This window comes from Diprion similis, chromosome 2 (genome assembly GCF_021155765.1).
Source record: "Diprion similis isolate iyDipSimi1 chromosome 2, iyDipSimi1.1, whole genome shotgun sequence".
Lineage (NCBI taxonomy): Eukaryota > Metazoa > Arthropoda > Insecta > Hymenoptera > Diprionidae > Diprion > Diprion similis.
In genome coordinates, this window is record NC_060106.1 from 2,442,362 (window position 1) to 2,467,493 (window position 25,132).

The 25,132-nt window shown below is 35.7% G+C and overlaps 2 protein-coding genes and 1 long non-coding RNA gene across 5 annotated transcripts; 2 read left to right on the forward strand and 1 right to left on the reverse strand.

The window, feature by feature from the left end:
* Nucleotides 1-2: 2 nt before the first annotated feature.
* On the forward strand, nucleotides 3-22,876 carry LOC124416367. Its single transcript, XR_006930762.1, has 3 exons — nucleotides 3-68; nucleotides 22,188-22,193; nucleotides 22,866-22,876. It is a non-coding gene; the product is annotated as an uncharacterized LOC124416367 (long non-coding RNA).
* Nucleotides 681-9,316, forward strand: LOC124416362 (protein wings apart-like). Of its 2 annotated transcripts, none has more exons than XM_046897337.1 (11): nucleotides 681-1,469; nucleotides 1,707-3,283; nucleotides 3,556-3,804; nucleotides 3,924-4,172; nucleotides 4,283-4,507; nucleotides 5,578-5,800; nucleotides 5,898-6,113; nucleotides 6,227-6,406; nucleotides 6,539-6,627; nucleotides 8,603-8,704; nucleotides 9,115-9,316. In XM_046897337.1, exons 1-11 carry the CDS (start codon nucleotides 1,286-1,288, stop codon nucleotides 9,262-9,264), a joined length of 3,444 nt encoding a protein of 1,147 aa, XP_046753293.1. In that variant the 5' UTR covers nucleotides 681-1,285; the 3' UTR covers nucleotides 9,265-9,316. The 2 variants fall into 2 exon arrangements, with proteins under 2 accessions (XP_046753293.1, XP_046753294.1); XM_046897338.1 differs by having other exon boundaries at nucleotides 1,740-3,283.
* On the reverse strand, nucleotides 17,938-21,955 carry LOC124416364 (BRISC and BRCA1-A complex member 2-like). 2 transcript variants are annotated; one of them, XM_046897341.1, is made up of 4 exons: nucleotides 21,738-21,955; nucleotides 21,393-21,655; nucleotides 19,964-20,344; nucleotides 17,938-18,793 (listed from the first exon to the last, which is right to left on the reverse strand). In XM_046897341.1, the coding sequence occupies exons 1-4, from the start codon at nucleotides 21,826-21,828 to the stop codon at nucleotides 18,419-18,421; spliced, it is 1,110 nt and encodes a 369-aa protein (XP_046753297.1). In that variant the 5' UTR covers nucleotides 21,829-21,955; the 3' UTR covers nucleotides 17,938-18,418. The 2 variants fall into 2 exon arrangements, with proteins under 2 accessions (XP_046753297.1, XP_046753296.1); XM_046897340.1 differs by having other exon boundaries at nucleotides 21,354-21,655.
* Nucleotides 22,877-25,132: the final 2,256 nt, after the last annotated feature.

Below are 25,132 nucleotides of genomic sequence, written 5' to 3' on the forward strand. Positions count from 1 at the left end.
CAAGCAACAAAAACTTGCGCCAGAAGCGCTAGTAACTTTCAGTGAATTGCTGCTGCAGCTGCTTCTGGGTGCATTCCGAAATTAGCTCCCAGAGCTGTCAATAATCTTTTATCTCTTTTGCGCTGCCGACTTTGTGACTAGCTCTGTCTCTGTCCTAGGGAATTTTTTGCGCTTCCAGCTAATTTCGGAACGCACCCTCTGTTTACTGCACATGAGATCTTACCTTTAGCCTTACGGTTACGGACATTGTAAACCGTCCCTAACACGTTAAGAGTAGAGTCAAAGTGAAGAGATGTATCATTATGGTGTGTCTCTATTGTTATGTATTCAGAAGCCTCAATTCCAGTATTATTACTTCTTATATGTCTATGGGCTAGCATAAGCGCAGCGTGATCGCCATTATTATTGGAGCCTCTTATGGCGCCATCTGTACCTGATGGCCGCAAGCTGGGTATATATTTAAATTTTACAATTTTAATTAGGGACGAGTGAGTTGCATTTGGTTTATAAATAAACAGAGTAAACACTGATCACGGACACTGACGAAAGAAAGGTAAAAGACTTGCCAACAGGTAGCGACACAAGAGGGCTCCAAATAACATGGCGGCTTTCGGGCCTCAATAGGGAGCTGAATTTTGCGTCGATCGGCTATCCAGTTAGTATATATATCAATGCTCAATTCCAAAGATTTCGTAAGATCGCCACAGAGCGTATATCTTGTGTTCATATATCACAAGTCTGAACTAATAAACATCGACAGATGGCAAAAACCATGTTATGATTAATATTTCTATTAAAAGTCATGCAGCCTTGTTCAAAATACCATAGTTAACAAGAAGTGGAGATACTAACTAACGGAGTAAAATGAAAATAATACCAACATCAGTATAATTAAGTCTATAAAATAGTCCGTACTGCATCGCTGTGCATCGCGGTCGGGGGGGGCAAAGAGAGCGAGTAAAACATGGCGTTTGTTTCTTTCATTTGTTCCAAATATTCTATACGATAGTACGGGGATATTTCCATTTTTTTTTTTTGTTTTTAACATTTTATTTTACTTTTGGTTTGCTTCATCGGATTTCAGTGAACAGCGATAACATTCGTAAGCACCCCTCGACTAAATTCCCGGATTATGTGAGCTTGTGTTAAAACAAATTTAATTTCGTTATGTAAAACATCTATTGATTATATACAATTTAGAACAATGAGTAAAACAGAGATAGTTACAACTCGTGACTCTTATTGGTATGCTTTACGTTGTTTGTGAAATTGCAAGAAATACATAATGACGTCTCGTAGCTACACCAAATCTTATAGTCGCAAGGTCAGCAGTGTACCTCCAGCCAGCATTCAATTCGACAAATTGTTCAAAGAACATAGCAATCGGCCCTCTGCTGCAAAGTCAGCTGGTACTGTTGGAAAATGGGGCATTACTTCGTTCACATCTATAAGAAGTACAAGCATCAATGGTAAGTCCGTAACTTGATCTAATAGTTGTTGTATTTACAATATCAACAATTGTAAACAATAAGCGGAAGTAGCATTCGCAGCAGATTAGCAATCAGTTTTGTTTTACCAATTCTTTATATCCCTCAAACAATGATTTGTTGAAAATGATTATATTTTTCTATCCATGTGTACAAAATCACTTGACTATTTCGTAATTATCATTAAGTGTAATAATCAAAGTAATATTCATTCCATAGGACGGAGAGATGATATACATAGTGCTATTTCAGCAAAGAAAATGAAAATGGACTATGGGAATCAAAACGCGCGACTAAATGCGAGCAAAGATCCATTTTCCTTTGATGTGGATCCTGATGCAAAGGCTGAGAATACACAGCCGATTGTAAAGCCAAAAAAATTTTTCAAAAGCCGTAACGTCCAGCCGATAACAGATGATATCAGGCCAGACGCAGCTGTGTATCGACAAGTACCTGATTCTCAATACGGGCGCGTTCGGACACCGAAACAATCCATGCCCAAGTCGCCTTTGTCCAAATCGTCCCACGCAGCACAGAAAAAGCTCAGCGAAAGTTCGGAGTGTAGCAGCATTGGCGAGGCAACCACTAGAGAGGAAAGCAAACCTCCGATTGTCCTGAGAATATGCAAAGGCACGGCAAGACTAGTTTGTGGGGATGCACAAGAGACGACGTCACCTCCCGAACTCGATACCTATAGAATTTCAACGCCTGTTCCGAGCCCAGTCAATGAAGAAGAAAATCTCAGAGATTCCAATCTTGAGATCTCTGACAAATCACTGGATCTCCGACCAAGGGAGACGAGGTTGACCCATCAGCCCATCGTCACTACCGTCTCCATACCTTTGGAAAATTCTGAAATGCGTCGAACAACTCGAAGTCGTGCTAAGAACCTGCAGTTGGATTTATCAAGCGCTTCCACGGCTATTCCAACTCCAATACCGACAACCCCGAACTCTCACAGCTCCGGGCTTTCGTTAACCCTTAGGAAATCAGTGACAGATTCTAACAACACACTCATATCACATTACGACATCGTTAAGACTGATTGTAACCCAACCTACCCCGTCAAGAGCACAATCGAGCCTCTGATTGGGCACGACCAACCTTTACCAACGACAACTCAGGAGCTGATTGATATACTCTCAAGCGATGCGGATCCGCTGCTTTCCAGACCAGAACCTATGTCAACGACTGTAGAGATAGAGGAGAGTCCAGAGAATGTATCGGACGATGTGCAGCACTGCTCGATAGATTTACAGATGGAAGATAACACTTTTGAACCGGAAGGGGAATCCGACATTCCCGCCCCGGTTGTTGAGAATGAGCCGCGAGCTGCCAAAGCTATGGTGGACCAGGATTGGTTCTCTGGAAGTGACGACAGCGAGGGTGTCGTCGGAAATCCTGAAAATGATCCTGTGACTATGATTAGTTTGGATTCTGAGTCACAGCCTGTCGCTCCGTTGGCCAGTATTACGACAAAACCTGTCATGAAAAAAGGAAGTATATTTAAAAGTCGTTCGACTGGAGCAGCGAGTGGAAATAAAAGACTGGCATTGTACAAACACAAGTGGTCCGATAATGAGAAGGAATCCTCTGCGACGGACCCAACTAGCACAGGAACAGCGCCGAACGAAGCTTCTGGATCACATGCCAGTTCAGCTCCAGTGGCTTACGAGGAGGAAGAATTTGAACCTTCGAAATTGACCAGAGTTGTCTCATATCCAGAAACGGACATGGACTTTACCGATGAAACTGAAGCAATTACAAGCATTCGATGTGGCAAAAAAGTAAAAGGAGTAAGTTTGGCTTTCTTCTCATTCTGGTGATATTCTTTCAGGATCCAATTTGCTCGTACATTTGAAGTTTCTTTCAATTGTGAGTCATGTGGCGCATGATACATCCAAATTCGTATTGCCAACTTCAATGAATCCTTATTTATATTAATTCAACTTATATTATTGACAATTATATTGAATAATCAAAGCTGTGACTGAGTAAAATAATAAGCTGCAGTTGATTATTTTCTGCCAAACAAACACTGATGGTAACTTTCTTCTTTGCCTTGCAGTTTTATACAGTTGTAAAGAATGTGAAAAAAGCTCACCAGATACAGGAAAGCGGAGAATTCCAGGAATTTAATGATGACGTTGAATATATCTTGGATACGTTGAGAGAAAATAATCCTAATGCCACACGGTGTCTGTCAGCAATACGTTTAGCCAGTAAATGTATGGCCCCAGCATTCAGGATGCATGTCAGAGCGCATGGTACTGTCGCTAAGTTCTTCAAAGCTCTTCACGACGCTACTAAAGATCAGGTACCATAATAAAAAATCAATTTTGAAGCTCAAATGCAACGGCAAATATGAATGAAATCAAATTTCTCAACTTGCATTACTATTTCGACTAATTTGTGAATTGTCAACATGAATTTCAGAGCCTTGGTCTGTGTACGGCGACGGTAATGTTTGTATTAAGTCAGGATAGGTTGGCCATGGACCTCGATCGTGATTGCTTAGAGTTAATGTTGAGTCTGTTAGAGTCTGATGCAAGCCACAAAGACGCACTTGACGATTGCGGCTTGAGCAGGGCTGAATTATTGAAAAATAAAGAAAAAGTGCGCCAACTTTGTGCCGACATTCAAGCACAGGGACATGCAAAACATCTGAATTTAGACAACATTACTGTGAGTAATCTTCACTAAGCTATTGATAACATACTTTCAAATTTTACTGGCAAGTGTAATTTTGAAAATAAAATGAAAATATCTAGTTAAATTTTTTGTGGTTACCCTAGGTTGGGCAATTAGCTATGGAGACGTTACTGAGTTTAACTTCAAGACGTGCCGGTGAATGGTTCAAGGAAGAACTTCGAGAGCTGGGGGGCTTGGAGCATATTGTCAAAACAATCCGAGACTGTTATCGCCATATTAGTAATAGCAATATCAAAGAAACAGGCTGGTCCGATCCTCTCTTGGACAAGCTACGCAAAGTTGATAGGTGCTTACGAGTATTAGAAAATGTAAGTAAATTGGTCAGAATAACCAGACGAAATTTTTTCCGTCAAAAAGGTAAAAAGAAAAGTAGAATCAAACCTCTAGTCTCATCTTTAGAACTGAAGTTTTGTAATCGGCATCTCAAAATACTTGAAAATAAAATCGAACTTTCATATGTCATGTTAAATTCACGGTTGTATAATTTTTTCATAGTTCTGATAGTATATTTCTGGGAAAATAATTTTGAAACGCGAAGATAATTTTGTGAAATATTGAAAATTTGTAATTCATCTTATTTTCTCCATTGAATAATGTACACAAAGAATTTTTCAATTTTACATTATAATTTTGGGAAGCCGAATTGTGTAGGAACTTTTTATGAACCATTTATTGATTATAAAGTTCCAACTCTTGAATCATTTAAATGCTATTGAGCGTTTTTATGAAGGTTTTCGAGTCAAATTTCAATGCGTTTTACATATAAAATTTCAGTTGCTCTCTGGCACGTGTTAATAGGTATTGTCTGAAAATTTTTATATTCACAGCAGATTTTTTTTCTATAATATGAACGTATTTTTGAGGTACACTGGAAAATCTTGAAAATAATCAAAATAACGGACACCCTAATTCATACGTAAATACACACACACACACACACACATACAACGGCCATCTAAAAATGGTCAGAGGTGATTCTCTAGACCTTCAAACGTCGAGATCTTGTGAAAATTCAAATTTTTATTTTCGGTGTAATTACAAGAACTTTCTTCTTCCTCGGAATGAAGAGAAAAGGGAACCTGAAAAATGTTTGTTAACCATTTTTTCGTATACAAATCCAGGGAATCGTATTTTCACCTGTGCAGAACAAAAAATAGCCGAAGTTATTTTTAAGGGAAGGGGGAAAAAGCTTTTTATGCATAAATAAAATTCACAAAACCGCTAACATTTTACAAATATTCGATGTTTGAAAAAATATCGAAACATATCATAAAAAACGTTCTCCTTCAATTATTTGATCTGTCCAATGGTGATACACTATTGATAATTAGCAAAACACAACTGAGCGATCAATATCTAATGAATTTCGTTGTTGCAGGTAACACACATGAACGAGGAGAATCAAGTATATTTGTTGAAGTATGACGATGGTATTTTAGTCCATACATTAGCAAATCTGTACCACTTCTGCGCACTCCAAATTCCAGTGTATCCCAGCATGGATCCTAGTGACAAAAGCTCTACCGCTGCAGTTGTTAGAGAGTGCCTATTTGCTATTATTAAAGTTTTGATTAATCTCACACATCGTTTCAACAAGCAATGTAAGTAAATTACTTGTATCATGGTAATTCATACTATGAAACTATGAAAAACTTATTATAAGCACTTTACTAACGAGTTATATTTTTCATCTTTCAGCATTTGGGAGTAAAGTGGTTGGATCTCAGCCAGGTGTCGTTAACTGTAGTTTATACCTCTTATTACGTGTGCCAGAATCTCTACCAGAAGAGAAACGATTTGACATGATGATGTTGGCATTAATTTTGTTGATTAATTTGGTCGAGCAATGCGATGACAACAAGCAGTTGCTCATTGAAGCTCAAGCACCTCCATCATTAGCCGAAATTCTTGACCGTATGTATATAATGTGTCTTGTGCAAAATAGGAAGTTATCACATTAATTGGTTGATTTTGTAAATATTTCTTTTGTTCCTTGTCTAATCATCTCAATACTTTTATTCTTGAAGCCATTGAAAGTGGGGTCGAAGCACTGATTGAGCTTTTCTACAAACAAGAAGAACTCGCACGAGCCGAGGAACAAAAAACGGACGCTATTCTTGACGGGAAGAAAGATTCTGAACAAACGGAAACTGTCTCCACTACTACTAAATCACAGGAAGAATTTATTGAAGAAACAGTTACAAAGTGTTAGTAATTTATTATTCATACTTTCATAATGAAATGAAAGTACGTGAATGCAATCATTAGTAAAAAGATGGAAATCATCATTTTGCACCCTGAGAGCTCTGAAAAATCTAATTCCTGCCTCTCTTTTTCAGTGTTACAAAAGGCAGGTCGACACATGGAACACACTCTAATAGGTGCATACGTAGTACTCTTGCTGGGTTATTTGATAATGGACAACAAGGTACGTGATAAAGATCCTCACCATCATATTCTATAATTAAACATAACATTACAATCCAGCTTTTCAAATAAATCCTAGAGAAGCATTACGTAGTTTTCTTTATCAAACAATCAGGATGCAAGGATTTCAAAGCAACTGGTTGCCTAAAAAGGTTTGTTAGCCAAAAATAGATTTTTACTTAGTCATTTTAGACCGAGGTAGTTGCATATTGAGAATGTATCAAATTATGTTCATATGCTATGAAGATCCTTCAAAAAATAATAAAATAGAAAATATCCTAATTGCAAAAAGAAGAAACTTAAATATTACTGCTTATATCAAATCGCTTCAAAATGGTTTCAAATGTACTATATTCATTTGATTTCACTTGACGATAGGTGATTTTATCTAGAAGACTATTTTTTACAAATTAATTGCAACACCTTTTTTTTTATCATGTTTGTACCGTTGAATATTTCATTTTACAACATCGCCGCGATATGCATTAGGTTCCACAATTGGCAATATTGAGTCAACTACTAAAAAAAAAATGAGACACTTTGTAAAAAATAGATTACTGAAAAAAATTAGTCATCTTCGAGTGAAATCAAACAATTTCCAAGATTTTCAACAATATTGAAGTTATTTGTTTTTTTTTACAATTCCAATGTTTTCTATTTTTGTATCTTGAAACAGATTTCCATAGCTTAAGAATATAACAATTTAATAAGTCCTCAACCAAGGGGTGCTTTACGGGGGCAAAAATTGACACCATGATTACGAATTTCGTGATTATTTACTTTTTATAGAATGATTGCAAAAGATTACGGTAGGTTATTTGAGATTACGAGAGATTATGAAAGATTACTTGACAAAAAAATTTTTACTTTGATTACGTAATTTTGTATGATTCCCTACGACCACAATTTATTGTAGTGTTCACAAGTAATTTCAACTTTTTGTTTATGAAACTCTGATATAATCGAAAAAAAACTATAATTAATCTACTTACTCATAAATCCTTAAGCAGGCCAGTTATTGGCAAGAGAGAAAAAACAAAAAATACCAAATCAATTAAGCCTAAATATTTGTATAGTGAACGTAAAACGTAGAACTTTTTTCAGAGTGTATATTACTCTTGCTTTCAGTACTGACTAATCTTTTGTCTTGCGCTGCCAAGTTCGTCACTAGTTCTGCCTCTATCCTAGGGAGTTTTCAGCACTACCATTTAGTTTCCGAACGCACCCTAAGTATCATGAAAGTAGTTTTTTATTTCATCGGGCATAACATCATGATTTCCAGATTTTTGTAATCCTAAATGATTTCTGATGATTACGAATTATTATTTATGCAGAATTTTATTTTAGTATTATTGATTGCAGTGTGATTTCAGAGATAGGGAAATGATTTCAAATGTACCGACACCTCAATCGCTTTCATGGAATACCCCTTGTCCTTGACATACGAATGTTTCATTCTTGTCGAAATGTAATACAATCACCAAAAATGTCGATTTTCAGCCAATTAACCTTTTTCAAATAGAAATAGTAACATTACAACCAATCATTTTGTTTTGTTTTTTTTCTGCTTTTTCAAAGAAGTTCTCAATTAATGGTATGTCAGTCAAAGCAATTTTCTCTTGTAGTATTGATGAACATTATTGATTGGATATTTATACATCAGAAAAAAAAGTATGAAAGCCCAAAAACTTGGTAACTGTAAACTTGATTATATTGCTGCAAAATACCGGTTCAAGTTCGAGAACTTTTCTATTTTTTATTATTTTGTGCTCAATGCCGTTCCTTGCTTCTCGAGTAAAAAATGTCAACCGTGGTTACTAAACTGTACAGCTTCAAGCTATGAGAACAGTCAAGAGATAACATAATAATATGTAAAGATTTTGTCCACGCCAATTGGTTACTGTATTTGTTCAATTATATTTATATATATCTGGCCGAAAAAGAGATACAAGTCCATAATACAAGTTTTTTTTCAGGATTATGAAATGTTGGTACGCAGCAGGCTTCCAGACTGCAATTTTTCAACAATGGTGACAGTACTTCAGAAATTTTTCAATTTCATGAATTTGACCGCATCGGTAATTACGCATTTATAATATGATTATCAAATACCTAATTACACCTAATGGGTTAACCAATCTTAAGTTTGTATACACACCAGATTTCAGCATAGTGCAATTTCATATAATCTCAGAAATTTCAGAGATTCAGGTCTTATGAAATTTCACAGCATTTAATAGTATTTCAATTCAATAAAATTTCAGTATCATTACGAAATTTTAGTAAGTTCGAACAAGTTCACCAAATTTTTGAGTGGTGTATGCTAGGTTTGAAAGGTACTCAACACCTTGATTATGCTCTTAAGTTTACATAAATATACTTCTATAACAGCATACATTGGGATTAACAAGACAAGATTCACTGAGTTTGGTAGAACCGATGCTCATGTCGGATATGAAATGTTATATCGAATTTGTAATTATTTCAGAACGAAGTAAGTAGCTGTGGCATAGCGGCTACAGAGAAGGTGATCAAGTTCCTAAAAATGTCTGATGCCAGGGTGGAGGAAGAGAAAAACGAATTACCATTACCAGCATTGGAAGATTCAAGCATTCTTCTAGATTTGACCCCTTCTTGATCTACTAGCCTAACATCCTCTTCTTAAGAGCCATTCACGTTCCACAGGTGCAGAAACCGAACCAAAGCTTCGATTATCTGATAATGAGACATTAATATGTTGATCATTATAACTCTGTAGGCGAACCTGCTTCATATTGACCATATATTTTGATATATGTATATTTATTCATCGACATATTTATTACCGTATTTTACATCATTACTGAATTTATTTCTGTTCTGAATTGCACCAGAATGGTTATTATTATACCTATATAATTGGAGTTAGTAATTACTTCAGTATAGCAGTATAACACAATGTATGTATGGCCACAGAAGCAAACATTTGGTGTTTGGGTCCGGGCGGGAATCAATCAGAAATAACTGTCCGAGCCATGTTATAATTGCACTGATGGGTTGTCGATTGACAGAGCCAACCTAAATAGCAGGTATATTCAACATTTGCATCCAACATAGTTATTTGCCGTTTCTTTTTTCGACTTTTAAGAGAAAGAATTTTGGCTTGTTGATATTTGACGAGTTAATTTTTCGACATTTTTCTTGTTGCTGTACTTTCATTTCTCCATTACGAGAGACGGGCTCAAGAGATGATCTTAATAATAATATTGTATGCCTATATGGTAACTATAAAAAGATGTTCAACAATTAGACGACATTCGTTCGAAACTTTACTTACACTGCAAGAGTTGGATATGAGTGATTAAATATTCAATAGTGTTATGCCGAGTAAGTTTATTTTATTATTAAAATTATACTGTTATAAGCCTTGTAAATGTAAATTTATAAATTATAATAGTATCTTACATTTACATATTAGAATCAGTTATTTTGGCCCAATCTAGAAACGTACCCGTTTATACCAACTTTTTTTACTCCCATTTATGTGGAACAGAGAATAATATTTATCCCAGAAACTTAATTTTACTCACAATTATTTCAAAGACAGTAGGTAAGTAATAAAAGTTTTCACCGTACTGAAAATTATTTATGTAATTAAGTCTCATTCCATTTTATATCCATTCGTAAGATTAGTTATGGTTGGGAAAAAAACCTTTTTGCTGTAACATACAATAGACTACTACGGGTTATCAAGTTATTTAACACTGTCAATCATAAGTACAAAATTTGATCTACTTATTCAATTTGACAAGAATCGTACATAGTTTATACACCTTTCAGTTTGATGCCTACACATTTTTAAATACACTTACATATCAAGGAAAATTTCAAAAATGTAACGAACATGAAGGCACTCCTACACAGTATCCAGATGAGGTAATGTACTGTATTCACAAAACCTGTCAATTCGTTTAAAGAAATTCTTATTCAAATAATCCAGCCGCGTGAATGTGCCGCTTTATCTCATAGACAGCAGGGGTGAAATAAACGCTTTTCTCGTCCTCGGCCATTCAAATTTAGCCGCGCCATTTTTAGAGGGAGATTAGCATACAGGATATAACAGAATCATCTATATTCCGGAAGCCGCTGTAATTGCAATTTTTCACTCAAAGGGCCTAGCCGGGGTTGCATATGAAATATGCCCCTGAACCGATGTGGATTTGCTATACGCCACATTTTAGAGCTACCTCAAAAACCTGGTTCGCCCATGTTTGAAACCTCTATCTATAGTATTACACTGGAAACTTCGAATAACGCGGATTTCCGTTTTTTCGCGATTCCTGAGCCATTTTTACTTTGAAAAATATGAAAAAATCAGATATATTGCGGATGTTGATGTACATGATCGAGAATTTTTTCGAATTTTTTCGGACCAAATTCGAGCTGTGAAAAATCTTTTGAGGTTTAAATTGTCGATCTCTTATTGAGTTTGAAGAGTGACTAGCTTATTTTTTTCACAGTATGTTCATTGCGTCATTCTTGATTTTCTGTAATTTTTTCAAATTTTTCGGAAAGGTGCGCCATTGTTAAAAAAATCAAAAACTAATTTTTCAATATTTTTTTTTTTTTGCGCAAAGTAACTCAATGTCAACTCAATCATCGGGGGGACACATTTCCGTGATCTAATGATTCTTTGACGTAGTTAAAAATACTGCATTATTTACTGAATGAATGAACAAATTCATTTTTGGTATAAAGTAAAAATGGCTTAGAAATCGCTAAAAAAACGGAAATCCGCGTTATTCGAAGTTTCCAGCGTAATAATATAGATAGAGGTTTCAAACTTGGGCGAACCAGGTTTTTCAGGTAGCTCTAAAATGTGGCGTATAGCAAATCCACATCGGTTCAGGGGCATATTTCATGTGCAACCCCGGCTAGGCCCTTTACGATAAATTTGCAATTGTTACTCTATTCACCAATAATTACGGACGCATGTGATCCCCCTTATTACTTGATGAATTACGCTGATATGAAAGCATACTCTGAAAAATAATGTGATAAATGTGTCAGCAAAACGGACATGGAATCGACTCCGCGACTTTTTGTGTGCTTCCGCAAAACAAACATGCAAACGCCCATTTGTCAACGATTTCACGAATTTAATTTATTCCAGCCCATGTTCGGAAATTTACATTTCCGTAGTCTGTTGAGCTTGAGTAAAGTACCTTATTTCTAAATAATGCGGTAAAAATACGCCGGCGCATCACATGGTGTGCCTAGGAATGCAGCTTCCTTCTCTAAAAAAGCTTCTCTCCCTTGCGCAGGGCCAGACATATGTTTTATTGGTGTTTTATTGCTTATGACTATTCCCTAACATTAGTACCAACTAAACAAAACTCTAAATTTGAGAACTCTGTAAGAAAATCATTCAAGGAAACTGCCTAACCATCCGAATGCCCCTAGATGAAGTATAACAACAATTATCATTAATCAAGAGTCCAGAAACCGTATTACACGATCCTCACATTACAGGAGACTATGATATTATTATTTTATTATCACAGTTTACTAATACTACTATATTCAAATACTATACAATACCTAGTTGCAAACACGGAGTTTAGAGCCACATTATAGGCAACCTACGCTACACCCTGCAGTTCGGGAGATAGATAAGACTATTACGCAAAAGATAATAATCAACATAATATAAAATTCATAACATTACAGAAATAACCTGAAAAGGCCAAGGACTGCGATACCTCCAAAAACGTAAATACAAATTATCCAACATGAATTATAGAATCCTTTCCGAAACGCCATATTGTAGGCAACGCGCCCAAACTTTGGAGGTAACGTAGACCTCTATTGCAGAACCGTACAGAACGTCACCTGAGGAGAGTATCAGTAACATAATAACAAAACCACGAAAGGTAAACTTTGGGTAAACTAACTCACGGGATGATTCTGTAGGGCCAGGGGGATGACACTGGTAGATAAAAGTGGCACGCGAAATGTGCTTGCCGCACTGCGGCGCTAGCTGTTCTGTACGCCCGAGGTTGTGTTGACCTGACGGACCTGACGGTCTCGCTTTACATGCTTATTTCGTTGACTGAGGATATATAAAGACTTATAACCCTGGGTTAATTTTCGTAACAGTTCAGCGGGCCTGGGTGGGCCCGGGGATCTTAGCAGTTTCACGTATTATCGACCAAGTAACTGACCAGGCCGGTAAAAGAAGTTCTTCATAATCAACAACTATCACGTGCAAAACGTTGGTAACATACCGTCGTCATCGTGAAATTGTTAAGTTGAGAAAGTCCTGTACGAGAAATATGTACGGCGGAATTATGCAACGGAGAAATAAAAGTCAATCTTGCATGAACGAGTATCGTTCATATGTATGTACCTGAATATATCAAATATTTTATAGGCGACAGTGGCATCTCTAAGATGTTCAATTTACTTTTTCTAAGTTTTTTTAGGAAGTCAACTTTGAGATACAAACATTTTGGAAATATTTGACACTACGTTATTTTTAATTCCAATCGTTTCAAGAATGTCCTTACGAAGAATTTTTTGGCTTTGTTGTGCACTTCTAAAATTGTGAATTGAACAAATTCAATGTTTCAAGATTTGAAAACATCCAAAAAATTCTGAAAGACTCTCTCTCTCTTTGCCAGAAGCTTTACGAAGATATCTCGAAGGCTGAACCTAGTTTGTGGGTTTTTTCCCAAAATTTAGAAGCGCTCATTAGGTTTCAATTGAGAAAAATTACGCAAGTTCTTCAACAAATATGAAAATCAATAATGAAAATGGATCTACCATGAGGTTCGTTGCAAACTAACGGAAATCTAGAACAAAAGTCTTGTGTATTTATTGAAAATTTAAAAAAAATGTTAACACTGTCTTTCAGTTATACAACTTTTGGGAATAATATGGAGAATAGCTAAAAAAAATTATTTTACCTTCTGCATAGTATTCAAGTACGTATCAAACCATCTTTTTCCTCTCAATTGTTGAGATGCTAAATATTGATTAATTCGTAAAGTACTAAAAAGAGACGCGAAAAAATCTTTTCCTCAAAGGGAAAATTTTGAAATGTTCAGAATTACATATATAACATTACTGAAATATCAACGGTTGTTTTTCATTAACTGATTTTCAAGGGGGTAATCCGATGGCTCTCAAATCATCAAATTCTATTTCCAACGCAACATTATCCGTAAAGTCAATTTTATCCTGTCGGCTGTACGTACTACCGTTACCAAAAGTTACTCATAGTTGAGATCTGCTATTCCGCATCAAAGGAAGTTGAAGCGAGTATAGTTACACCTTGCACTGTTGCAAATTTATTTGATTTCAAGAAGTGAAATCTAACTATATTGTTACCTGTTTGATAGGTGAAGTTGAAAAAGTTGAAGAGGCTGTTCAAAAGGAAATACCAGGTTTGTAGGTGCCTAGAATAAGAAGAATACCGAAAACGGTAATCAAAAGTAGTATAGCAAGAGCATAACCCAAGAATTTGTTTGTACGTATTCATAATTGAACATAAAGATCACTTCGTCGCAGACCATAATCTTCCTTCTCATATGAAAATATTTTTTCTGGAATATTAAGAGTTACAAGTGCGCGTGATAAGTTTTTATTATTGTTAAGTGAAAAGCGTGTCAGCCCAAAAAGTACAGATACGTGGCTTTGGAATTTGATTTACATGTCAAAAAAAGTTGATGATTGGTTGCAAAATCTTCCGAAAGCTTTAAGTCTTCTGCGTCCAATGATTCCTTGCTCTGCATCTTTGAGAAAAATTATCAATGCTAGCTATTACCATCGCTATGTCGGAGACGTATTTTTGTTCGTAGAACTATCCGAAAAATCTGAGAAACATCAGAAACCTGTACCCTAGATATTACTCAAACCTCAACTCAAACTAATGCAGTTTAAAATTTTGATAAATCTCGAAAGACTTAACTTTCAGGAGTTTAGATGTGCAAATACATGATTTTGGAAACGGGTTAAGCAAGACAAAAACTATAGCCCAAAATTTGCAATGAAATTGAAACTATGTAATTAGCTCCTGCACCCAGTAAAGTCGTGCCGGCGGGCGCATCAGCTGTCACCACGGTATCGTTACATACAATGTATGTATTTACACAATGGGCATAAATTCCTGAATGAAGATATACATATATCTTCATCAACGTTCTCGACAAGTATGTAAATCTATTCCACCTGTCAAAAATATGCTTTTATTCCATACTCCGACAATCCAGTTTATAACTTCCTCTTCATCGGGTTCTAGTCCTTTTATTCTCTAAGTTCTAATTACTCTGGAAGTATCGATTCCAACATTTATCAATCGTCCGAATCAACTTTCTACGAATGAGAATTCCACACTCAACAGTGCTTGATATCAATTTAAAGTAGTTTTGTCCGTTGATACTACTTATTTTTTTTCAAAAACTCTAAGTAGGAATTTTTTTTCGAAGATTTTGATTTTATTAGAGTAATTAAAAATGAACGGTGTTGACCGTAACTTCTAGTTTGAAACTAAAGAATAACCCGTCCCTGTTACGTCTTATTATGTAGTTATGTCAAAAACGTACAGGTAGTGGGTAACGAGCAGCAAGTCGATGCATTTATCGGCCCAAGTATAGTGAGTGGTTTGAGGCAGCGACTGGGCGAAAATACTACACGGCAGGGGCCAGACTGATTATGAGTGAAGGGGTGAGCGGCACAGCGATGGGTGCTACGCGTCTCTTCGCCTTTTCTGTGAGGTGCATCTCGAGCGAACGCGTATCAGATTGGGGAGAGCGGCCGAGTGTGCACAAAGTAACAGTTATACGGTATATTATACCAGCCCGATTCAATTTCTTTTGAACGGAGACCAAATGCCTTATTTTTGAATAGATTTTCGTCATACTTGCACTCGAGCGCTCCCCGGTTATTCGATATGAACATATTATCCGAAGGAGATAAGTATTTTACATGCGCAGTGTTTTTCTGTGAAATCGGTATGAACTAAATGGTGTTGATTTTTGTTTTATTCTTTTAAATATTGAGCTTCGTCTGATGGCTTCATTCGATCCTAAGATCGTACCCTTTCAGTATCAATATCATTTTAAAAATGAGTATTTTCAAGGTCAAGTCTCTGATTCTTATTTGGGTTTCCATGTATACTCCAACGAGTGGCGACGAAACAATTTCTACCTACGGTAACGGTCTACAGAATAAAATGAAAAAATTGAGAACCACAATTTTCAACCTATTGCTGGTGATATGCTTACGTCGGAATCCTATCTTAGACAAGGTCAATGATTTGTTGAAAGTAAAAGACTCCTGAAGCTTCCAAAAGGTCTTACGACATTTTCTGTATCCTTTTTTGACAGAGATATCGTAATTCAAAGACTGCACGTGTCCAAACTTTTTGCATCGACTTTTGACGCATTCATTCGAGCGATAAACTGTTGAGCATGAAACCATCCGTATGTAATTGGCGATAATTGATGAGAATTCGATTATAAATAATCAGGAAAAACCATCTCTAGGTAATATCAGTCCTTTAGTTTTTCATGTCCAATTTAAAATTGTAATTAATTTATATGACGTTTCAAAAAAGTTTTATGAGTGAAAAGAGGGATTGACGAACATTAAATTACGTTCAATTGCTTGACTCTACTTCGGCAAAACCTTATATATTTGAATACTATTTATCATTATCACCTTTTGTCTGTGCATACTTGGATTGTATGTTCCAGCAATTGGATTGATGCTGTAATTTCTTTCTCTCACAATCAAACTTTCAACATGCAACTAGCAATTGTCTACCGAATTGGTCAATGAATGATTTTCATTAACTTTTATTCATAATAATTTATCAATTTCACTGATTCGAAAAAATATTTACCAGTAGTTTTTTTGTGTAGAAAGGTCTGCGTTTTCCGCTGCAAATAATCTATATTTTTGAAAAACCATGTAAATCTAGCGTAAGTTAAAAAATTACTTTTATACGTCAGCTGCATCTTCGTTCGCAATGAAGTTATTAGCCTTGACTGAAGACTATATATTCAGTCAACGGTATGGATTACGTAATAAACATATGTACACAAATTACATAAGGGACATAAGGAACAACCATATATATATTTATCCTTTGATTAACTTCATCGACTAATTCTCCCATTATTTGCATGAAGAAAAGGTTTCTAACTCTATTCCTATTAAACCAGGTGTATGTTTATTGTGCATCTACTTGGATAATATTATTTTTATCGTTCCGATGGAGTTGGATTATCATTGCTGAATTTGGCTCAAATGAATTTGCATAGATGAAAAGCATGGGGCGTCCATACGGGGTTATATTAAAATTTCAGTCCGTTCTCGTTCGTCATTCCATAAGCATATTAATATTCGACTCTGCATTATCCGGGTACACGCGGTGAGCGATGGTAACATCAGTTCTTGTCGCCTCTGCGTACCGACCGCCTGCCGACTTGAGTTGCGGGTGCAGGGTAGACGCAGAGGGCGCCGCTTGACGATGAATTTTTCTCGTTCATATTCGGTTACGAAAAGTCCCATAAGGCTATCAGTCTTTACATATCCTCAGTCAACGCGTGTCGTAGGAGTTTTAGGGTTTCTAAGGTTCTAGGCACGCCGTATCATGGCCATGTCCATGCCGCTGAAGTATAATAGAACTAGAACGCGCACCAACCATTCTCTTGCACTAGACAGACCGTATAGAGTGAGATAGCTCGCTAGTAGTATCCTTGTCCTTTTCTAACCGAGTCGCATGCGCATGCGCACATCAAATACCGTACAGCATCACCAAAAAATTAAGTCGTGCGACTCAAAATTTTTTCTTACTCCAAGCTACAAAGACTTGCTGTAGATGGTAAAAAAAAGCTTACTTTTTAAACGATATGGGGAAAGTATTATTTTCTGTGAAATTACCACCACTCAGCCGCATTTAATGATACAGGATTGATGCCGCAATTATTTTTTAGGGCATTAGCAAAAGAGTTGGCGAGCAAATCTCGTAGCCCAAACAATTCAAGACGTATGCATGAGCTCTCATTTGAAAGTCAATTGTGTCTAATAATTTACCCTTAGGAGTCTTTAGCGCCTGACAAATTCGTAGGTGGGTAAATTCTGTAATATTATTATTGTCTGAAATTTGAATATAAAAGCTACCTTTCCAAACGGATTCTCAATTTTTTTTTTGCAAATTCAAGTTTTTCAGGTGGAAGCTGAAAAAAAAAATATTGCTGCTAGTGGAAACATCTGATCCGTTTGACAAAATGATGTAGATTTTTCCATACATTGAACAAAAAATTTGAAAACCAATTCTAAAAGATTTCGTCTCTAAAATCTGCTCCTGGAAGTCACCGCCGAGTTTACCTCTTAGTCTAAACCAACTTTTTACAAGCACTGAAAATTGAAATGAAACTAATGTAATTTGCGAATATGTAAATTCGAAGTCAGTATGCATTCTTTCGTAGAATTCGCCGTAGTTTTAATCCTAGTTTTGATTTCCCAATCCTAACTTAATAAACATGGCACTTGGCCTCATTTACTGTCGAATCACAGAGATTCAATCGACGCATCACAGATGATAAAGTAAGACTAATGAAATGTTTTTCTAATTTAGGTAATATTTCAAAGCAGTTATTATACAATTTATATAAACTTTTTGTTAATAGACTTATTAATTACAGTACATGAAAAATATGTTACTATTCGGTAAACGGTATGCAATGATGTTGGGCTGTTACCAAATAACTGTTTTCGTGTATCAGACTTTTGTATTTACTAATTCAGAAGTGACTATTCTTTACAGAGTTGGTCTGAAATTTTTGAATTTCCTTTTCTGCAATATGATTCAGTGCTTTCGTAACCATCTCAAATGGCGCCCATCGGGGGCTGTATGGAAGATCTTCTACATTTTGACTGAAGAGTGTCCCTAGTGAAGTCATGTGATATATAGACCGCAAAGTGACTTGTGGAGGTTCCTTTGGAAATGTTGTTGGCAATTTGAAATGAATCATGCAATAAAAGTCTCGGTGTTCAACCAGCAACGTCGCATTACTGGCTTCCACAGCATCGTATTCTATGATGCTACCACGCTTTAACAGAAGTAGTGCTGCTATGAAACTCTTCCTCTTCTCGAAGCACATTGCTAGTAAATTGATCTGTAGGAAGAAACCAAATTATTTATCAGTGGTGAATAGTTATATTATAAACTTTAAAATGGGAGTATATGAATAATTCGAAATCACGAGTAATGCGATTCAAATGGAATAACTTGATTCAAGTTCGGATAATTCCAATTTCTAGAATTATTCAAGCGGAACTGAGAATCTTCAATTTTATTTCTTGTCAGAAATAATTTCAGTGGCACAAGTTTCATTGAACCAAGTAGGTATTTTTAAATTAAGAAATAAAACATGGAGAATTTGAGATTTGAAGTGAATAATTTGAGTAAGTCAAACTATCTAAATTACCGAAATCATTTGAATTATTTGAATTACTGAAATAATTCTATGAATAACCAAATTATTCGATGATTCAAATGCTATTCACACACCTTTATTCTGAAATGTAGGGAATATAATTAATGTCGATATTTCCAACGATCTTTGGTAAATATTGAGCATCAGATCGTATTCCTTATCTGTGTGATACATACTAAAAACTGAAAATCTGTACATCTAAGACCTGTATCACTCTTGGTTTCTCAAATTTACATTCGAATTTCAGCAGATGCGGTATACTGGGATCTGTGTTTATATAATGCATTAATCTATTATCTGGTGAAGATTAAATGGTAGATTATTTTTATCTGACCCTACAAATTTGACAGTTTTGGTGTTAAATTATACCCATTTTGAAGCGATTTATGTATGACGTATATAATTAATGTGACTATCTCAAATGGTCATATCAAAAGATGAACACTCCGAATGGGAAATTGCAAATTTTGTACATTTCTAGTTCTTTGGATGCAAAACTTAATTCAATATAAAGCTGGTCTCACACCAGTCGTATACATTTGATAAATATTTCTATTCAGAAGCCGTGAAGCACAACCAGGAGAAGATTCTAAAAAATATATGCAAATATAAATATCCGTATAAAAGGTCAGACGAATAATAAGTGCACTGTTTGTTGAATGCATCAATATTCATGTATTTGCCTGAAAACTGAGGCAATGTGGGATAAGCTTAACAGTACAACTGAAGACCACTTAATTTCAAATTTCTGAAACTTATCAGATTTGCAAGATGTAGTCCCAGATAGTTAACTACGAGATGCTGAAGTGTTCGTATTTATGATAATGTCTATATAGGATGTAAACTTACTTTTTCATTTATATATCCTTTCACTTCTGGTACATAATCCATCAGGTATTTTGATGACTGGAACGGCGGTATATGAAGAGCTGCTGGGCCTCCAAAAGCATCTTCTAAACTCTTAGAAAGATATAGTTCTGGTGTTATACGATTACAATCTGGTCCATTGAAGGTTACAAGCAGCATAGCTTCATCGTCTTGAGGATGAGAAATGCGTTCTGGTAATTTTGAAAAATCCATTGCCATACGTATTAGGAATCGAGTTTCAACGTGCCTCGCACCTATTGGCAATGATATTACTTCTAGGTCTTCGGCACATATTTCGGTCTCGCCGACTAAAGTGCTGTACTCAAATTTCAACCGTTCTCCTTGTTTTTCAAGAAGGTTAATCTGTCGATAGAATAACATTTTTCAATAACAAAGATTTTTGTGCAAAGACTGAGATATCTCATAATAAGTTTTGTAATTTATATTTATTACATTCGGGAAAATTTCAAATTTTAAAAGCGTATTTCTTTAGGTTTATGACTTTAAGCAATTGCATATAAAACAAAATTGTCTAATAATTTTTAAATACTTCGCAAATTTTTAGGTATGAATCCTCACATTAGAAAAGTCGAGTAATAAGTTGATTAATATCTTTGCGCAAAGAAGTACAAATGAAAAACAGGAAATAGACTCTAACGGCCTTTATTGATATCAAGTTAGAGTTCATGCGATTTTGCTCTCTAAGTAAACTGAGATTGAAGTTAGGTATTTGTAAGGTAGTGACCGCATCAGCTTTCTTGATATATGGAATATTGGTTAAAAAATGTGTAAAAATAAGAAGCTGTTTCTAACTATTATACTCAAAATGGAAGGTACTGAGCATATTTGCCAGAACAAGAATATTATTGTGAAATATTCCAGACAATTTTTAAAACATTTTCATACACATGTAGTTTGCATTTATGATAGTAATTTTTGTTTTGATGTCTCCTAATTATGAGAATTACTGGTTAAAAAACATTGATTTCAGCTGGAGTACAGTATGGAGTTTTTGAATTGTTTAAAGTTTCCGACATTCCTATACGAAATGTAGAATGTATCGCAAAAAATTGTGGTACATATATTAGAATTCAAAAAATATGATGCTTTGATAAAAGGCCTTTACATCTGCATCATGAAAGTGAGCTAGAAACCAAAACTGTCTATCGAATGTTCAAAACTTTTTTCACATACGACACTGCATTACAGACTTACACCTCAAATGTAATAAATATAACTTTTTCTTGATAATAGCAAGAATTCAGATTGATAGGCTTCCCTGGCTTATTTTAACTATTGTCACCACATTTTGTAGCTAACTTTGGCCAGTAGCTTGAGCTTTGCTATCATATCATGTATAAGAATTATTAACCTGATGTTCCTTGTAATATAAGAGAAGTTCAACGATAACCATGAGCAAGGCATCGTCATTTGTCACATCCCAACTGGCTAGGCTTGGGACATGGGTTACAATAGAATTCAGGTCTGGGTCAGCAAGGAAACTGTCATCATCAAATAAAAAATCTGGGCTCAGCTCTGGGCACAGTGAATTGAACAACACATTCCAACTGATTGTCTTTCCAGCATAAGGTATAGAAAGGTAGAAACGATCACCTCGGTCCTTTCCACAACTAGATGTGATATTGTTTACTTCAACTTTACCACACGATACACCTGCAAGTTTAAACTGAAATATTAACGGGCACAAATGAGAATATAGTTTCACGTTTTAACTGAGTTGTAACCGAATTCTTACCAATTCTTTGCGTTTGTAAAACGCGTTTCAACAATGGTTCAATGTGTTTATCTACAGAATTCCAAACAGGTTGATTGTTCTGATTTAGCATTTTATAATCCAGTGTGAAGTGTTAGATTTAGTGGATATGAATCATGCGACAGGTCAGTTAATTGTAGTATGACTGAATAAAGAATTGACCTTCTCAAAACTTGTGATTCGTACTACATTTATTAAAACCAAAGTGTATGTTTGCATGGTTTACGCCGCACCAGTGTGTCAGCTCAGGGATCAGCAACGGTCACCAGACACAGGTTCAAAAAGACACCTCTTCATATCGAAAGTCACCAGATTCAATCGCAAGGCTGTGACGTCAGAGCGGCACTCCACAAAAATTCCCCAAAGCTGCCGCTAGAGATTATCGCTGATGTTTAGCTAGACTTCGCCAAAGAGTATGGGATAGAGTGGAAGGTACCCGTATAGCCCTATTACAGCGCCCCTAGCAGCTCTGAAGAAAAGTATAACGTGTATGCGTAGCGTCAGTGAACATGCGATGTCGTGTTATTTGTTGGTGTGATGACGCGGTCACCATATTCTTTGAGTAAGAATCAGTGGTAAGAATACATGGTAAGAATTGAGTAACAAACGAACTTTTTCCAAAGATGCCAATTTCTTGTGACATCAAATTATGTGACAATAACAAATATGTAAAAAATCAAAGCATAAATAACGGGAAACAAGTGACGTTTTTCTCGTTACCAAATAAACAGCAACTGTAAGTAAATATGAATATGTAACCTCACTTTCGCGGGAATGCTGTGGCTCCTCACGTATCTTCATATACTGTGAAAATAAATGTAATGATTTTCGTGTGTGGTTGTTTTGGTAGAAACTAATAAAAAATACAAGAGGTTTTTGAGTTGATATAATATTTTATGTAACCATTCTTTATGATACAATATTATGTACGGATATATCTTTTTATTAAAATTTGACATTACTGTTTACGTTTTTTAAATATAAGTACTTTTTTGATGTTATATATTGAAGATTACCTATTTAAATATATAATTTCGATACAATGTGTTTGATTTGTTGCCATTTATTTCATTAATTTTGTCTTATACTAAATTCACATCACATTCATAGAAGAAATGTGTATGTACGATGCTTACGTTATGTTCTGTATCCATGCAAACATATTTATAGGCTGCCAGATATGGAGAAAAATATGAGATCGTTCTGTAATAACAGCGTTGACTGAAGAATTCATTGCAAAAAATTTATTATCAGAAGTTTTAAGAATTCTTCACTGTATTCCCCGGTTTAAAGGGAGCGCCAAAATCGTAGTGGGGGTACTTTACTTTTCCTCAGAGCTACCAGAGCGTGCTGAAAATCGAGGTACGCTTTTATACATTGGCTCTTATGGGACCTTCCACTCTATCCTATACTCTCCGTCCTCTGTCGATACAGTCCCGACCAATATGTTAGTTCAACAATAAGTGATCGAATTCACGGAATGCAGTGACTGAGGAAGAAAAAATACCGCACCCAATATGTTAATTCAACAATAAGTGATTGCATTCACGGAATGCAGTGATAGAGGTAGAATTGACTGGGCGTTACGTTGTACATACATACGTAGCACGACTTAACTTTTTGGTGATGCTGTACGGTATTTAAAGTGCGCATGCGCGACTCAGTAAGAAAAATATAAGGATACTATCAGCGAGCTATCTCTTTTTGGCACATCCCCTTCGGCACTCTCTACCGTAGACCATAGATAGACTGAGCGCTCTTATGAGTCGCTTGAAGCAAGGATATGAAGGACAGAGATATGTCCGGAGATTTCTCTCTCTGTCTGGCGATATTAGTGGCGGGGACCTTGGAGCATATACAGTAACGAGGAGAAATACGCATATGACAGGCGCAAAGCTGTTCCACTTCCACTGCTCCGTTGTCTCCCACCATGAAGCCGATTGAAAAGAGAGAGCAGTACTCCCGGATATCTCTGTCCTTCATATGTAAGCGTCAGTGCCTCTTATAGAAGCGCTCGGTCTATCTTATAAGTCTATGCCGTAGCCCGGCCGAATTTCGTGTGAGCATTAGAAGCCATTTGTTTGAGGTTTGAGTGACACCTTCTGGCGCAAAATTTAAACGGGTACGTAAACAGCTTAGAGCATATAGTAGACTTAACCGTTCACTGAAGAATATAATGATTATCTTTCAATAAAATGGTGAACAAATGTTGCTATTTTGGAAAACAGGCAAACGAAGATGCAACCGACAGAACATTTCATGTGTAAGTATTTAACTGAAATAATATATTATTCGTGTAATTATCTTGCTTCTGTCATTTTTGGTAAAAATAGATTATGTCAAACTAGCTTGTATCGAATTATACTGCTCGAGATTTGTTTAAAAATACCAAGATATATGCATTCAATCTTTTCATATTATGGTATAACATGATGCAGAAATTAAATGTGCAGGTTAAGAGCCCACCTTCTTCGTGACAAAATTATGATAGTTGCTTATATAAAGTTTTCACTATAGATTTCCAATAAATCAACCAGAATTGCTGCAATCTTGGTTGCAAAATATGGATATGGGCTACAACTTCAGACCCACAAAAAGCATGAAACTGTGCTCTGATCATTTTTCGAACGAATGCTTACGAAAAGCGGGAGTTAATGTAACATTAGTTGACGGAAGTGTTCCAACTCTCTTTGGAAGTTACAAAACAGCATGTGCCTATTGTTCCGTCAAAAGAAGACACGGAGATCATCGTTCTTTTCACAAGTAATTCTCATTTTACATTAATTCCATTAAGTACTATACAGATCAGACGATATGGATTTATTGTCATCAGTACTCTAGATATATATTGTAATAGTTCTAATCGAATAAGAACATATTATTTCAAATTTTGTTTGCTTTCAGATTTCCTCTACGCAGTCCTGTACTTTTACAAAAATGGTTGGAAGGTATGGGAAAAAATTTACTAGTGTATTACGACTGTGCATTAATTTATATACAACTATGCAATATCTTATAATTTTAAAGACAAATAACGATTACGTACTTTTACGAGAAATACTTAGTAACAAGTAGATTTAAGAAGCCGTCTGATATTAGTCAATCTAATGATAATCATACTTGTGATACTAATAAAAAACTGCAAACAGGTTTTCTAAAATGACTCGGCAGAGGGCAAAACATTATGAAATGTCATTCAAAATAAATAGTAAAACGTAATGCAATTAGACATCAATATCTGTAGTTTATATTGTCAATCCTAAATATAAACCGTAGATATTATTGTTAAATTGCATTGCGTTTTACTATTCATTTTCAATAACATTTTATAATGTTCTGCCCTCTACCGAGCTCGGGATATAGTAATTCTGTTATGC

What these genes read in the sequence shown, in the direction of transcription:
- LOC124416362 (XM_046897337.1), top strand. Translation starts at nt 1,286, where the DNA reads ATGACGTCTCGTAGCTACACCAAATCTTATAGTCGCAAGGTCAGCAGT. An exon ending in GCTTACGAGTATTAGAAAAT is followed by an intron (nt 4,508 to 5,577) that starts GTAAGTAAATTG and finishes TCGTTGTTGCAG; the next exon opens with GTAACACACATGAACGAGGA. An exon ending in ATTTGATAATGGACAACAAG is followed by an intron (nt 6,628 to 8,602) that starts GTACGTGATAAA and finishes GTTTTTTTTCAG; the next exon opens with GATTATGAAATGTTGGTACG.
- LOC124416364 (XM_046897340.1), bottom strand. Translation starts at nt 21,828, where the DNA reads ATGCTAAATCAGAACAATCAACCTGTTTGGAATTCTGTAGATAAACAC. An exon ending in TTTACAAACGCAAAGAATTG is followed by an intron (nt 21,656 to 21,737) that starts GTAAGAATTCGG and finishes TTAAACTTGCAG; the next exon opens with GTGTATCGTGTGGTAAAGTT. An exon ending in AAGGATATATAAATGAAAAA is followed by an intron (nt 18,794 to 19,963) that starts GTAAGTTTACAT and finishes TTCTTCCTACAG; the next exon opens with ATCAATTTACTAGCAATGTG.